At 35.9% G+C, this 17,320-nt stretch overlaps 1 protein-coding gene across 50 annotated transcripts in view; it reads right to left on the bottom strand.

The window, feature by feature from the left end:
• Positions 1–17,320, bottom strand: part of PTPRD (protein tyrosine phosphatase receptor type D) — a 1,245,299-nt gene that overhangs the window by 71,442 nt on the left and 1,156,537 nt on the right. For 23 of the 50 annotated variants that reach the window (XM_030512143.1, XM_030512142.1, XM_030512141.1 and 20 more), the window contains 4 exons: positions 16,594–16,608; positions 13,755–13,867; positions 6,932–7,051; positions 4,814–4,911 (listed from right to left, as the gene is read on the bottom strand). In XM_030512143.1, coding sequence (XP_030368003.1) covers positions 4,814–4,911; positions 6,932–7,051; positions 13,755–13,867; positions 16,594–16,608 — 346 coding nt within the window. The remainder of the gene's footprint in view (positions 1–4,813; positions 4,912–6,931; positions 7,052–13,754; positions 13,868–16,593; positions 16,609–17,320) is intronic. The other 27 variants (XM_030512189.1, XM_030512166.1, XM_030512167.1 and 24 more) reach the window with 5 other exon arrangements.

Raw genomic sequence — 17,320 nt, 5'->3', positions numbered from 1 at the left:
TGGCAAAATAGCATTAGGTATCAGACCTAAACCCAGCATCCAATTATGTTAACCCAGCTTTCTTTTATCTGAATATTCTTTTAATTATATAACCATAAATGAATACTGTTATCCCAAGGAAGCATTCACAGCACAAAGGAAAAAGATAACACACCACTACAAACCTTGGCTAGTACCACTTCAGATTCCTGCATTATGTCTTTAAAATTCTCTATCATAACTGTCCTGCTGGCTCTGATACTACCCTGAGTGGAACTAAGCACCAAACAACCTAAGTGAATGCAACAGCATATGTGCTATTAATAAGAAGACAAACAGCTTTTCATCGTTCACTGACTACACTAATTGTTTCTCAATAAATGGAGCACATCCTATGAACATAAAGCTACAGAATACCCATAAATGATATTTGTAATATTAGAAAAAGGAAGCTATTGTAAAGATAAAGAATAGAAAACAAATTTTTGCTGAGAAGAAATTGATTTTTGCATATAAGTCACTATTATCTGTAATGATATGGCATTTAAGAGCAGCTGTTTCTTTGGTGCAGATTCATTCAGTAGGTTATCTGTTCTTCATGGACTTTTAAAATGGTTTATACCAATCGTAAGTTTTATATGTGCTTCTACTATGTAACATTTATTGTGTTTTAGTGTCCAGTGTTTATCTTATCACAGCTTGAGATACAAAAAAATTGTAAATGTAACATATTCAGTAAATTGTCTTCTCATCACAAATTTGACCCACTGATACAGAAAAGCTATAATAAAACTTGTACAGCAGTGTGGCACAGAGTCAAAATGCATCTTCATCTTTTCCAATATTCAGTGTCCAAGCAAATGACTGGCTGTAATTTACAAAAAGAAGCCTGATGAGGAAAAACATTCAAATTACATATAAGTTCTCATAATATTAGTTAACCAGTGCACACACACACATACGGAGTAAATCATACAGTAAGACATTAAAGCCGGTAATGTAATTTTTGTGTTGCAGTGACAGGTTCTCACACAAAAATAGTATGAATCTGAATCTACTTTCTTAAGGGTATAAAGCTATTGCTACAGATCTCAGATAATAAACGTGAAAATATTTTGAACACCACCCAGGAATCTGCTTTGGAGGAATAGGTTTTCTGTTCCATGTTATAGGAGGAAATGACCTTATAAATACATCTCATGTATTGCATGAAGAAGGCAGAACATTGCTGTTCTGATTCAGTCTATTTTCATGACCACTTTTTATTGTTAATTCTGAAGCCTGAGTTAAGAAGGAAATATAATATAAAGGTCAATTTCCTATAAATATGGTTTTCTGCTTAGCAGCTGTCAAGTCCATATGGAGCCTTACATTACATAAAAATCCCACTGAAACTGGTAAAGTCAGCAAAAGCTTCATAATAATCTGTTGCGATCAAGATACTTGTCTTCAAATTAAGGAATACAAAACAACTATGTGACAGAAAGGATGTGTCAACATTAACAGGTAAACCACTTTTGCTGAGGCTTGGGGATTGGAAGATTCCAAGCTAATGATAATTAGTGAAGGATTATGAAGAATTTCTTGTGAAATATGTGTTATGAAGTCTGCTATTCAAGCTAAAGTCGTGAGAGGGAAGTCTCCACTTCTCCCATGATAGTCCCCTGCAAAAACTGCAGTAGGAGAAGCCCTGAAAAAGGCACTATGAAATAGTTTCTGAAGACTTACAGATGTAGGAACTCCACCAATTGACAACATTGAAGCTTAGAAAACATTACACAGCTGGAAGATGGTCTACACTGGAGAATACACCCCTTTTACTGCATCACAGCAATGAAGGAGTTGTACAGTTTTGTTTTGGTCTTTTTTTTTTTTTTTCCCTGAGAATAAACTATGCATATTGTTACCTTCTTTTTTGCAATACCTACTCTCCCAATTTGCCATATTATGCTGGGCATTCCTTTCAGAACTGGAGTGCAAATGGATGCAGTTTGGATTTACTATTTCTTTAATAGAAATTTCAGATTCTTTCTCAACTAGATTTCACAAAGCACAAAAAAGAACATAGTCTCAGAAACAACAATAGTAATAAAAAAACCCCCCAACACACATATATACACAAAAAAACCTGTTTGGGAAACTTTGTGCCAGAAGAATGGACAACAGTGGGCTGTTTGGGATTATTCGAAGAAAGTAATCCTGCCTTCTCTCATGGTCCAGGTCTACAAAGATGTTTTCCTTCACCTTCTCTAAGAAGATGCAAGGAAGTTAGGCGAACTGGAACCATCAGAAAATGATGCCAGAGGGTATAAATCAGGAGAGGGGACAGCATGTAGATTTGCATTTGTTCTTTCTTTTGGAAGTATTGAAGAGATAGGGAGGTTTCTGTCTGCCTGAAGAGAAAGCAGGACAGGCAAGGAAGCGACACTTTTCCAAACAGAGAAAAACAAACTTGCATGCACTTTTGATCAGATATTCTGATCAAAAGGCAGTGGATGGAACAGGATCAAGGATGGAACAGGCACAAGTATTCAAATATTTCTGAAGAGCTTGAAAAGGGTGCATGTAATATGAAGAGATGTGTTTGAGTTGTGAAACAAATAATTCTTTTGAAGTGGTAACTAATGTAGGGTGTGCTAAAAAATAATTAAAACATTCTTTTGAAATGAAGCTAACCTCCTGAAAAAAATTCTACAGGCTGGATGAGAAGTCAGTGTTCATCAGGAAACTGTGCAAATATATATTTTATTTTACGGTACCACAAAGTTGTCGTAACGGTTGCTGTATACTATCCGTTTATTTTTGAAGAATTTCATCCATATAATGTAAGAAATTCTATAAAGAGTAAAATAAAATAATTGAATGTGAAGGAGGAAAGGACATTATATATAAAAAAATTAATCAGTGGTAACTGATGGAAAGGGTTTGTTTCTTCAAATGGGAATTAACTGGAGGACTTTACTGTCAATAAAGGTCTGTGGTTTCCTGCTGCATGTTACACCTTTAACTCTTGAAGGTGAAAAATATCTCTTTTTCCTTCTGTGTTCCCAGTTCAAATGTTATCTGAAGTGGTAATAGCTCAACTACAACCATCTGCACTCATTTGTGTCTCAGAATCAAATAGTTACTTTTAGGGGACATTAGTGAGGACTGCTCCAGAAAGAGAAGGTCTCAATCCCTGATCATAAATGACCCCACCAACTCACTTGTGCTGGCACTAGTGCTCATGCAGCCATGTGGTGAGCTAGTTCAGGGAACTGGTCCAACTGAAAACAGCAAAGAAAAATAAAACAATTAGTTTTCAGCTGAATCTATTTCCTGAGATAATCCTTGAACAGCTGCACATGTGCTAGTGCCAGGACTGGCACAAGAGAGACAACAGGAATGCACAGCCAAGACAGGGAAATGACTTACAGTGATCATCAAACTGCAGCTTTAGTCCATTGCCTAGACTAGACCATGAAATCAAACAGCAATGTTATTCACTAATTCTATTTCAAAATGGATGAAACTTGTACTAGATTGAAACGAAGTCACACCTCCAAAGCTGGAATTTGAAAGATAAATGTTGAATACCACTGGGAAAAGCAATTTGAATGAAGCTTGATGTTGACCTACAGTTGCCCACATTGTTATATAAAAAAAAAAACCAAACCAAAAACCAAAACAAAAAAACCCCAAAAAATGTGAAAGCTGGTATTTTTAGACAGACTGGTAAACAAGTCTGGAGGGACAGATACTTACAATTTAACAATTTAATGTATCTTCAAAATGCGGGCTATAAACAGTTAAGATTATGTTCTCAAGATGCTTTTAATGATTTAAATAAGGCAATATAAACTACCAAAACTTTAAGTTAATTACAGTGTAAGAAGAACCATGTCATCTCCCCAGCCCCTAAAAAAATGAGTGCAACATGTGCTTCTACTCCACCATTCTCACAAAGTCTTTGGAAGTTTTAAGCAAGGATTAGCCGCACACAGACTATAAAGAAAATACTGTCAGTGATCCCTCTGGGAGCTATTAATCCTTGGGACACTGACACGACCACCCATAGATACTCTAAATAAGCATTCTTTTTCTGATGGTTTAGTGTATACGTTACCCACAGATTTTTGACATAGACAATACTGGCATTGAAGAAACAACTATAATTTACTGTGTTTAACAGATGGCTATCTAAGTCCCTTTAGCCACAAATTACTGACAAAAGAGGCTGTACCTCTTATGGCTTCATAGTACCAATACCCATCTGTGGAGGTATAGTCCACGGATTACTGAGGACAAGGTGGGTGATTGCTCTCTTCCAGTTAAATTCTTCCATGCTTCTATAGACATTCACAGATGTGGTATTATTGAAGGAAAACAGAATGTCTTGAAACTGGTATAGTAGGGCAACCAGGCAACTGCAAATGGTTTTAATGCACACAAATTTAACACAGTGGACTGTAACTACTTTGGAGCTCGTACTGTATGTGTCTTGTCAAGATTACACAGGAGATTTTAAATATAATGTAAGATCTTTTAATTGCGAAGTAGACGGATGTTTGTGTATATTATGAAGAGTAAGTGTTGTATCATTCACACACTACTTCAGGTATGTGCCCATGGAATCTGCCTGGCACATATTCTTGTAAAAAGAGAACTACCGTTACAAGCAAAGAAGCCACCTCACCAATGTAGCAATTTTACAAAGAAGAAATTTTTTTATCATGGTTTTAATAGCATACAAAACTGGCACCATAAGCGTGGGTGCATATCAGAGAGAAGTCTAGGGAAACAGAAAACATGGCATTTTAAATAATTTGAATAATGAGAAAGTGGGGGAAATTACCTCATACTCCTGTGAGAACTTCAAGTTGTCATTTGCTTTCAACCTTTCAATGTGATCTGCAAGTTCCAAGATAGGTATTGGGGGATGACTGGCCATACCTGTTGAACAAGAAAGAAGAACAGAATTTAAAGTAAACTACAGTGATGGCATCACTCTAAAAATTAGAAAATGCAGTAGTTAGAATGGCTAGAAATGTGTAAGTAGTAAAGATGTCATATGTGAGAGAAGCAGGCAAATAGTTTGGTTACTCAAAGCAGGACATGCTCTGGATAGATGAGCTCTGAAGCCAAATTAAAAGAAGTCACCAAGCATACTCCCAAAGCTAACATTCCTAGTGTAGAGGAAAGAGTTACTGTGATGTGAATAAATTAGGTTAGGTAGGCATGGAAAAATGAGACAGTTAGACCTGATGTCGACCTCTGCTTTGAGTAATGACTCTTAATGTCATTTCAAACTCCTTCTCCTGCACTGCATGAAATGGAAACTCCACTGAATTAGATGAGGAAAGGTGAGCTGAGAAACAGACACTGAAAGAGCCCTAAAGGGGAAAGAATAGTGTTTTGACAGAAAACAAAGTGACTTATGCATAATCAAGAAAAACGAACTTGAAGAATGAAGGTTACCAAGGTAACCGGAGACACCTGAACCTGCAAAGGAAATGGTAAAAAAACCAAGAAACCTCAAACCAACATAAAATTAATTTAATAAAATAAATTATAAAAATGAAATGGATAACTTAAGGATTAATAATAATGCATCAAGGTCTAGAAGACTATGTATTCTAAATTAGAAATACACAAATATTTTATGAAATTTTGAGGTGACTGACATGCAACTATGAATGACTAGAATACCATGCACCATTGCTTTTAAACAACAATCACTAAAGACAACATTGGACATCAGACAATTAGAATTTCAAAAATGTTTTCACTAGTAGCAGATTGTAGAGGCAGGGGTTGTACAGTTTGGCTGGACACACATACTGACTGCACTAGTACCTTTAAAAATGCTTAATCTGAAACCCCATTTATCAACCCCCAAAAGTACCTACAATCTACTTCAGGTGTAAACATCTTTGTCCACTGATGAAGATACTGAGTGAAAAAGAACTGGGAATCGGAGATAGAGATAGGTGTGGAAGGGATACAGGGACAGCAAGGCAAAAGAAAGACAGAAGATGTGGGGTCAACTAGAACAATCTGCCAGCTGAAGATTTGCCAGGAAAAAATTTATGAACGTTTGTTTCACGCTATTAGTCTTCACGACCCTTCTCCAAAATGCTTACTTTCTTCTCTTCTTGCTTTATACTATCACACCTAAAATGAAAGTGCGTTTTCAATTGCTTGTGGGAAGAAATCAGAGCTGGCTAGAAAATATCAAGCTAGTGAACCCCAGAATCTCTTGAAATTACAAAGGGAAAACAGTGATGACTCAAGGGGGCTCAAGCTGGAAACCATGTTGCACAATGCAGTTTGCTTTGTCACCGTGAATTTCAAGAGCATGCCTAAGACAGTCAGCTCGCATTTCCTGTAAACGTAGCTGAAAATGACTATGTGGTTACAACACAGTCACGCTATAGCATGTTTTGTTTTTTTTTTTTTAATTCTTGTTTTCTTTTTGATTTTTTGACATTTCAGGCATCATACTAGAGTACAAAATAATGTCCAGTAGCACTGTCCCTAGTTCTTCTGACCTTACGCTTACATATTTACATATTACCTTCATAGCACATCTGTGATGGTAAGACGTTATTTAAAGTAGATACTAAAGCACACTGTCAGTCAACTTACAAAGCAGAATATTCAGATATAACGGAAAAATTTATTACAAATTTCAATTAACAAATTAGTCCATGAATATTAATTTATTTGAATCAGTTCTGGTTGTCTCCCATTTTCTTAGAAATTTCGCTTAATAGAACTCAGCTATTCTCAAAATGAGTGTGGGTGACAGTCATCTAATAATTACACTGATCCAGATCAAGCACCCCTATGGAAAATATGTGAGTGAGAAGGCACAAGAGAACTCTAGACTGATCCAGGAATGGAGGTGGACTGATGTACATCTAAAACAGTGCTTGAACAAAGAAAATAATAGAGACAAAGATGTTTAGACCTTTTCGAGCGAATCGTGGGAGAGAGTTATTATCATATAAGGACTGAGTGGTAGTTTGGCTAGAGAGGGAGGACACAGAGCCAATCAGGGAGGCGTAGGGGACTGAATTACTGCTCAAAGCTGTAAAAAGTAAAAGCCAATCGGAAATGGGAAACAAATTAGTAACAGCAGTAGACCATAATAACCAATCAATCTTGTACATACAGGCACTTCAGACATGCACAAAACAGCATCTGGACTCAACTAAGAAGATGTCTAAAGGTCCAGTTACCCTACTGTAGACATAAAGGATATAAAACCAAAAAGAATGAGACTTGCTCATCACATGATGAACCTGTCTAAATCACCAGTATCATGAACACAAATCTCAATACTGAGCTTACTTTTAAGGAATATTTTTTAAAGATGCTGAACATCCATTCCTTTTTAAACAATTTCTTTTTTTATATACTCCTTTATATGCCACTTGACATGCCTAAGGGGAGATTTCATACTAAACACTTTGTGCAAAATGAAACTTGACATAAAAATTTCTTTTCTAAGGAAAAAAAGGAACTACTTACAACTTCAGAAATTGGCAATTTTTGACTGCCATTTTCACAACTCATTTAGGCATGTACACTTGGACATTTATTAACTTTCTTCAAAAAATATTTTACAGTTAACTTGTAAAGTAATTGCATGTGGTATATTTTCATCTTTCAAATATATAAAATGTGCTCTACTGAGATGTAGAGCACTTTTAAAAGAAGTGCTGAAGGACTTTTTTATGTAATCAGACTATGAATCATAACAAGCATCATAACAGATTATGCTATGAACGAACATTCTACGATCTTATTGTATCTCATGAAAAAGCATGAGGCTCCTACTCAGCTTAACGTGAGTTGCATGTGAACAGCAGGTGTAGAAGTTTACTCAAAAAACCTCCCCAAAGTACAGATAAGCACACTTATTTTTGTGGGTACAAATAAGAAAATACACTTATTTGCTGACACACCTCCACATCAATCACATGTTATGAAAACACAAAAAAATTAAAGACAAAATACAGCCAAATTACAACAGATTCTGTAACATGCTAGAAAGTCAAAAGAAACATCATGCTGAAAACATGCTTTCAAACTTTGAAATTAGAATATAAAGAGATAAAAAAAACCCCTTAAAAACTCAAACAGGAAAAAAAAGCCCAACAAAACCACACCCTGACCTCACCCTCCCCTCTGGCCCCCCGCCTCAAACCACCACATGCAAAACACAGCTGAAATTATATCCATAAGAAGCTTTTATTTCCAGATTTGGTAGAAGATTGCCAGATGTGACTGATCTTATGCAGCCTAGCAGTAACCCCTCCACATGAATAAAATGAGAATGTATGGTTTAATTACAGATTAGAGTTATCTTCTGGTTAATCTGTGGTAAATAACATGAATAAGGAACATAGGATACCATATGCGGTAGAATTTCAAGGAAAAACTGACAGAGCAAGGTCAGAATTCATCTACATATTCACAGACATTAAAACTGCTATGTACGCTCCTTTACCACACTGAAACAAGTGGGTGTTTTGCCTTGTCATTAGTGCGTTAAATTAGGATTTTGTTTGTTGTCAGGGTTTTATAATAAGGACTTTAAATAATTTAAGAAACACACATTTCTTTACAAATTTGGAGGTTGACATGCCCACAATAAACAAGAAGGATGTTAGAAGTAGCTGCTAGTACAAATACTACAACCTAGATGAACTGAAAATGTGATATTATTTTCACAGAAATTTCTTTATTAAATAAATTGTATTTCAGGTCCACATTTAATTAATACTCTTTGATTTTAAAAAACGTGATTTATTACATCTTCATTTTTATTTAGTAACACAGAATACCTTCCCACACACCAACCTGTATTAAGATATTGCTCCCTTATAGGAAAAGGAAGGAATCAGTGACAGTACTTACGGATACTTACCCTTACCAAAGAGGCAGAAATAAATACATACGAAAATTTGGACATGGAGAATGGAAAAAATTAGCTATGACCCTGATCAGTAGGAATTTGGCATCCATGAAAATTTAGCAAGGATACCTTTAGTATATTTCACAAAAAATTACTGTTACTTTAGAATTTCCTTTTCATACTGTTAGAGTTAAGCCAGAGAGTGCTCTTACATCTTGTGTACAAAGCTAAATTTACAAGATTAGCTCTGGAGAAATATGTCATTCTGCAACAGCTATACTAAAATAGTTAACAATGTGTAATACTGCAAAATTAAGTCACTTTTGTTCCAGAAGAACTGAGGTTCTTCAAAACCAGATGAATTATTCTGGAATGAAAGTGAATTTTGTTCTGTAACAAAGACTTAGCTTTACGAAGCAGCCCAAAAGACAGTAGTATCACAACAGAAGCCCCAGCTCAGAGTGAGGTGTGAAAGCGATCTACATTGAGAAAAGGGGAAACCTGTTTTTCAGACCCTGGTCTAAAATTGTTCAGTATAATAACATGCTGCAAAACTATTGGCTAAAATGCAGGAACACCCCCCCCCCCCCCAGAATTACTCTTGTGAGGAGCTTTCAACTCCATCTCCCAGCTAAGCAGTTTTTGATTGCCTCTTGGTTTGAAAGCAAACAGGATATCAGCAAATGCTATTTGCACTCTGGAACCTATACCTTTTTTGGGTGCCTAAATCCTTCATGTGAGTCAAGTTCACATGAAGGGCTATATGTAGGATTGCTCACTGTAAAAAAGCTATTCCAGTCTGGTTTTGTCATGGAGACAAACCACAGTAGTTCCTTCAGCATTGTCACAATTCTCATTAACAGAATTGTGTGGGTAAACTAAGGGAAGAAATTTGCTACTTTGCAAAGCAGATGACTGAATCCAGACATCACTTTTTCCACTTTTGTTATTTGCACCTATTTTGTCTGGACCTGTTTTACCCTTTTCCTGCCTTATCTTGGAAATAAGTTAGGAGAACTTCCTTATAAACTCAGGGAGTGTTTTGTGAGCACTTAACTGGTCTAATAAAAAAGAGTCTTTAACTCAGAGCCGTAATAATTCTATTTATTTTTCTTGTCTTTCAAAGCATCTTATTTAGTTTGTAAGAGATGATGAGATAATTGTTTAATTGGCACCTGATTGCACAAATTGCTAGTAAGTATGACATATTCTATACTTAAATGAGGACAAAAGCCCAGTCACATTTGAGGCATGACTCAATTTAGTTCTTTGCCTGATTGGCAGATTGAAGTCTTTGCCGGAGCCTTGGGTCTCTCTTAACGCCCTCAAACCACTTGACATCAGCTATTTTCCTCTATGCAAAACTGGGCCCGTTCATTTCAGGAAACCTTCTGTGAGGGCTTAATTATTACCTCTTCCTTTCCTGGCATGGAGACATCTAACATTTGTGCACCAGGTTAATGATTTTAATCCCGTTTTTCATAGGACACTTGTAGAATGGGAAGAATGTGACTGACTTCTCCTCAACTACTCACTCCAGTTCTGGAAGAATAACAGACTTATAAATGAAATCCTGTATACTACTGAGAGATTGGGTATTTTCATGTTTACTCAAAGAAAACTTGGCACAGCTGTGACCCGGTCACAGTCATATGGGCTTATCTAACAAATATACATTTTTGGATAACACATATGAACATTGGATCTTATTCTCTGATGTAGAACTGTGGGCTATTCCAAATGCCAAGACAAAATGTCAAATTTGTCTATGGAGTTACTCCAACCAGTGAGAAGAAAAGCCAAAAATGAATTTGATCCTTCCTGGACAAAGTAATATACGAAACATTTAGGTAAGTACTAAATTAGTGTAGAATGAAGTTCTGTATCAACAGGACAAGAAAAAGTGACATGAAAGCAAGACATTTGCTGGGTGCTAGCTTAGACTGTGGATTTCTACATCATCTTCATGCTGAAGTGACAATTTTATGACAAGTACAACATAATTGTGCCTAAATCATTGCCTAGATATCCCCAGAGATAAAATCTTGTTTTCCTACAATTTCTGTCAAAAAGTTACGCCTAACCACCTGTATCAGAAGTATTTTGTGCTTGTGGTTGGAAATTCAAATTTACCACAAAAAGGATTTCACTTTCAAATTATTTTGATGCGATATATCTGATCAGATACACAAAATGTACACAAAATGTACACAAAATGTATGATTGCTAACGTTTTTTTGAAAGAGGCTGTTTAGAAATCTTTTAAAGTATTAAAGCTTATGACAACCCAGCATTTTATAGGAGTGTCTCATTCACCTCTCCCAGTGAAAACTGGCAATCTGGATATGCCAATGTGATTTAGAATTTTGTTCTCTAACACTTCTTCACACTATGGATTCATTATAACCCTTTTTTTCCCTTCCCACTGGAAGCAACTGGTATGCTTAGAAAGCTCCAACAAAACTTTCTACCTGGTAGATAACAAAAAACACACACTTGAGAGTGAAAGAATAACAAAACCAACAAAATTGGTACCCTGCATGTACAACCTTTCTGTAATTTTTCTACATTTGTCTTGTAAAGCTTTGTCTCATATTATTTGATGGTGTGTTACTGTGTGGAGTTGGATAAACATTCCAACAAGATCTAAATATTTAAATTAAATTCATCTGGATTTTAATGAAATGGTAGCCTTAACTGAAGCTAATGTGAGTTAAGTGAGGTTCTGTTTTACAAGAACTGTGCCTTGACTTCTCTGGGGCTAAGATTACATGTTAATTAGCCATTGGTACACAGCAAGACGAATCTCATGAATTAGTAATTTTCCCCTTGGTATTTAGTTGCATGCTGAGAAACAGCAGTGACAGGAGTGACCTGTACTTAGGGGTCTCAGGTGGTACAACAGTAGGAAAAAAGATTGTATTTTGATTTCTGTACTATATTTTTAACAATAATGTTAATCCTCCACTCTGTGAAAAGATTTACAGCAGAGCAAAAGAAGTCATAGCAAAAATGGATTGCAGATGTTCTGCTCAACTAACTACACAGAAAAGTGCAAACTTCCCAGATAAAATATAGCACTGCAAGGAAAGGTATATATCCTCTCCTCTCCAGTTATTTTCAGATCAATAAAATGGAGTTAAGGTGTCTACAACTGCACAAATTCTGTAATTTTTTAATAACTTTACATTATATATGTAAATTTAGGATTAATTACAATAAATTAATTTTATATGTGAAGCTGTTAAGACTTGGCAGCATTTTTTTTGTCCATATATTACTTTATTTGATGATAAATCCTAAATGGATAGGCAAGACTCTATGATCTAAATACATGGGCACCAGAAATTTATGCTTATATACCTAGTTATTAAGCCATCCATTCAGTATATAACTGTATGCAGATAATTACTTGTTTTAGGCATAAGCTAAACTGTAGAAACTGTATTTTTCTTTTCATGTTTGAAAGACTTGTATGCGTACTTCTATCTGTAACAAACTTTAAGACTTTGTATGAAAATGCTGGATAACATAAGAAACCTTTGCTTGGTATAGATGAGTCTACATTAATATTGCAGAAGCACAACTGTGAATCAAAACTTCCACTCTGCACTTACGTTCATATTGTGGAGAGGTCCCAGAGCAAGTGAACAACATTCCCATATTCAGATGAGTCTAAACTAGAAGATGTGCTCCTGAAACACATCTAATTTGCTCCAGCTGCTAAGGAGCATTCAGTGTACTGGAACAGACCAATAAAGCAAGGCTGAGGTAAAACTCAAGCCTCCAGGCTCTTCCTTTTCTACCTCTGCCATATGCACACAGTGTGGATATTGGGTCTTTAGTCCCAAATTCACTCCTACTGGGGCTATCTTAATATAGACATTCTTTAGAAAATCAAAAATAAGATTTGCAAGTTTAGTTAACCCTTTTGTAATATTTAATATGTCAGATTCTGCAGCTCATCTCTTAGCATCTCGAGTACTTTACTTGCTGCCTTTATGAGCCTGAATTCGTTATTTTTTTATACTTAAATAAATTTGACAAACATAAGGCTCAAGAAAGTTTGGTGAGTAATAAGCATCGGGCTGGGACTGTGTGCAATCACACTGCAATAGAAAACAAGTCTACTGGAATACATTATGATCAAAATAAAGCAAATTTTTATTATTTTTAAAATTGACTCATAAGAAGAGGATAAAAATCAATACAATTTTAAGTATTTTTCTCCTGGTGTTTACTGACTATCAAACCGAATGGCTTTAAGAAAACAATGCTTAATAAATAAACAAATAAAATATTTAGAAGTGTGTTGCTTCTACCTTCAGAACTACTGACATTTTAATAGCCTCCTTGACCCTCACATATAGTCACCCTCCTTGACCCCACACATTTAAAAGACAAGACTATTTCTCTAGTTAATATTTCTTTTCTGTACTGTACATTTGCAATGTAGTGTAACTTCCTATGATATTAATGGATTACCTGATAATGCAGTAGATAAGAAGGACGCTTATTTACAAAGAAGCAGCTGTAAGAATATCGTTAATAAACAGAATAAATACATTTCCCAATAATCTTTTATAGCACTGTTAGGTTTAACTTGGGATTTTAGCTCATAACACACATCCATCCACTCGTGACTTTTGGGTCTTCTTTTGCAGAACTTTAATTTTGTTTCATGCAGGATTTTTCATTAAACAAAGAAATTACAGAATTATTTCCAAAACTGTTGAAGAAATACACTGTGCAAAAACACATAAGCAATCAAAATATATATTTTCTGAACAACCAACATTTCTGTTCCATAACAGCACCACTAATCATTTTGTGATCACAGAGTTCTCAGTAAAGTATTGTTGTCTCTTACCTGGAGTTTGAAAATTAAGGCGTCGCAGCTCTACTGGATCTGTGGGATGGTGAGAGGGGACCTCCTTGCTGTTGGGTATGCTGCTCTTTCTAGAATCAGATTCAGCCCTCTTCCTGCATAGGGAAGGTGAATACACATGAACATAAGATCAAGGTGTTAGCTTAACAAATAAAGATCCCCGAGTGTTTAATCACTATATTCTAAAGGCAAGATGCTTATTTCTGAAAGAGTATTTGAACCAGTGCAAAGATAAAATAATTATGCATGTTGGGTAGGACAACTACAATTTGCAGTGGCAAAATTAATCTAAGTATAGTAAGCAATATCAGGGCGAAAACAGCTGAATTCTGCCCTAGACTGATCCTCTAGATCATTATTCTGGGCACCCAAATATAAAACTATTACAAGATATAACATGAAATATACAAAAAAAATCACATTCTCTCTATTTTAAAAGCTAGCTATACCTTTATTAGAAACTATGTAACAATTAAGCATACAATTAAAAATAAACAGAAGTTATTATAATTGACTACTTCGTATTTTATACAGACAGTTTTGCACTGCTTATAAAAAATAACCTCTACTCTTCGGGTACTTTCAATATGACAGAAATCAGTATAGAAGACACTTATCCCAGAAGACACCTATTCCTGTCATTTTCTAGGAAGTAAAAATTTGCTGTGTTGCCTCGCATCTCTCTAAGAGCTCCACTACACAATCTTCATGCAGCTGATCACACCTCCATATTAAAGGCTCAGATTCTGTATGAATGTTTCTGATCAAATTAAGACTTTCACTGCAATTATAATACTCCTGTCAATCTGTCCAAAATAAGTGAAGGGAAAGAAAGGGAAGAAAGGAGGAAGGAGGGGAGAGAAGGAGGGAAGGAGGGAGGGAGGTAGGGAGAAAGGAAGGAAAGGAGAGAGGGAGAAAGGAAAGAAGGGAGGGAGGGAGGAAGGGAGAAAGGAAGGAAAGGAGGGAGGGAGAAAGGAAGGAAGGAAAGGACGGAGGGAAGGAGAAAGGGAGAAAGGAAGGAAGGAAAGGAAGGAGGGAGGGAGAAAGGGAGAAAGGAAGGAAAGGAGGGAGGGAGAAAGGGAGAAAGGAAGGAAAGGAGGGAGGGAGAAAGGAAGGAAAGGAGGGAGGGAGAAAGGGAGGGAGAAAAGAAGTGGAGTCCTAACTGAAGAGTGTTTCGACTCTTGAATATCCTGATAAAATGGACTTCCATAATTTGAGAGTATCATTTCCTAATGCAAAACACTGGAATATGTAAATTTAATGCTTTAATTCAATCTGAATCCTTCTTCACTAGTCCTCTGTGAGTTCCTGAATGAAAATGCAAACTAGGTGATATTCTTTATCTAATATAAAATGAAGATGCAAACAGCAACAAAGAATTACTTTGTGAAAACAGAACTAGGATGATCTTACGGTTTATGATAGCAAAATCTTTTCCAGCTGTCTGATATTTGTTCTAACATACCAGTATTGCTGGGGGGTTTGTGTGTGTGTGTGTTTGGGGTTTTTTTGGTGGTTTTTTTGTGGGGTTTTTGTTTGGTTTTTTTTTTCTTTTCTCTAATTGATTTAAAATGTCACAAAGCTAAATCTATTATTATGCCACCAGGCTCCCCTCTTAAAAAATGGTCAATAGATCTCTTGCTGGTCTTAAATTATGAACACCTGATGGTATTCATGAAAGGAGCATACAGCAAGATTTCAGAGACTATGTAAAGAAGCCAAATAGCAACATCGTTGCAGGAATTATTTAAAAGTTACAATTCCTATGATTTTACAGGGCAGAGCAGGGGGAGGGAAGTGTTTAGCTGTAAACATATTCCACCTGTTCTCTGGTGAATACCTTAACACATGTATTAACTTCTCTTTAGTGAAGCTACGAAGATTTAAATATTATTCTCCTGGTTTTACTCTTCTTTTAAAAAATTGTTATTGAGAAACTCAGTAGAAATTCCTTTTTCAATTTTGATTCTGACTATCTCAAACTCCTACCACAGTAGCACAATGCCATAGTGTTCTTTCTTCTTAAGTAAAGGTGTGTGATGCAGCTTTCAGTAAGTATTTTTGTATGTATTTCCTTCTCCTCAAGTCTAGGGACCAGCGGAACTGTCCAGAGACAAGCTTCATTTGCCCCTTTCCCACTTTTAAGTCAGTACTGGGCAGCATAACTTCATATTAATCTACTAAAAGCACTAAAATTTCTTTTAATAATTTATTTGAATGTTTTGAATACTTGTAGGACAATTTATTTATTATTATTTATTACTCTTCCCAGGATTATTCTTTTTTGTCATTTTTCCAGACTATACATCACAATTCTTTTAGATTGTGCAATGGTTTTGAGACAACTGAGGTGCAAAAAAAATCCACAAAGGACAAATGAGACCACCGTATCATTTTTGCTTGTACAACTGTAATTCAGCATCAAAACTCTGTGTATGGAGTATTATGGAGATTAGAGTGGCTAACACTTCAACCACAAGCATGCGTTCCTTCAACAGCTTAGGGCATAGCAAAGAAACATTGTCATAACTTCATTAAAACACAGATAAAACTGCATGTACATTGCATGGCTGTGCTGCCTCTTGTAAATGTACCCCATGGAGAAACAAAATAAAAGCAGCAGAACTTGGCTGCGTATATTATATTTCTGTTCAGTGCTTTCTTTCTACATAAGAAATCTTTCAGTTGCCTTCGTATTAATACTGTCTACGTTCATTTAGCCTGACAGATGCTTTGTCTTACATTATTATCACGGTAACTTTTTTCCCCCTCTTTTTTCTCCTTTCTGAATTAAACAGAGTGATTACTTTTCACGTCTCACCTGTCAGGTTTACTGCTCCATTTTAAGGCAGCAAGGAGGGGAGAAAAGGTGAAAAGTTAGTTGGCCAGCAGTAAATAGGGTAAGCATGACAAGCATAGATGTAAGAAATGTTGACTTACAGTAAAGGTATATAACAATCAAATTAAAACGTGACAGTTCATCTAAATATTTAATGCTTGGGAATCACAGAATAAATGGAGGATACAAGGTTAAGTCCAAAATGAATCTTCTGCTGAAAACAACTTCTCTTTCAGACATTATCTGCATAGTGCCACCTCAAATTTTAGCCAGTGAGATAATGGAGAATGGGCGTTTAATCTGAGCTATCAAAGTAACGTTAACATTACACTGAAAAATGTTGCCTCACTAAGTTGTAGTTCCCTCTTACATTCCAGAGAAGAGAGAAGAAAGGAGAGGAAAGATGCAAGTGGAGGGCAGAGGACAAAGGAAGAAGAGGGAAAGGCCAGCAAAGAACAAGGTTAAATATATGAGATAGATATGACTTGTAATAAATTAAAAAAAAAAAAAAAATTAAGAAAAAAAAAAAGGAGAACTTTTAAAACTATTTTACAAAAACAGATAATAAAACGGCAAGAAATCTGAAACAGTAGCCTAGAGGTGGTAGATGCCCCAAAGAGGTGGTAGATGCCCTACCCCGGAAACATTTGAGGTTAGGTTGGACAGGGCTCTGAGCAACCTGATGCCCCTGCTCCTTGCAGGGAACTTG

This window comes from Strigops habroptila, chromosome Z (genome assembly GCF_004027225.2).
Source record: "Strigops habroptila isolate Jane chromosome Z, bStrHab1.2.pri, whole genome shotgun sequence".
In the NCBI taxonomy this organism is placed as follows: domain Eukaryota; kingdom Metazoa; phylum Chordata; class Aves; order Psittaciformes; family Psittacidae; genus Strigops; species Strigops habroptila.
Note: the sequence above shows the minus strand (reverse complement) of the source record. Positions and strands in the feature narration are given on the sequence as shown.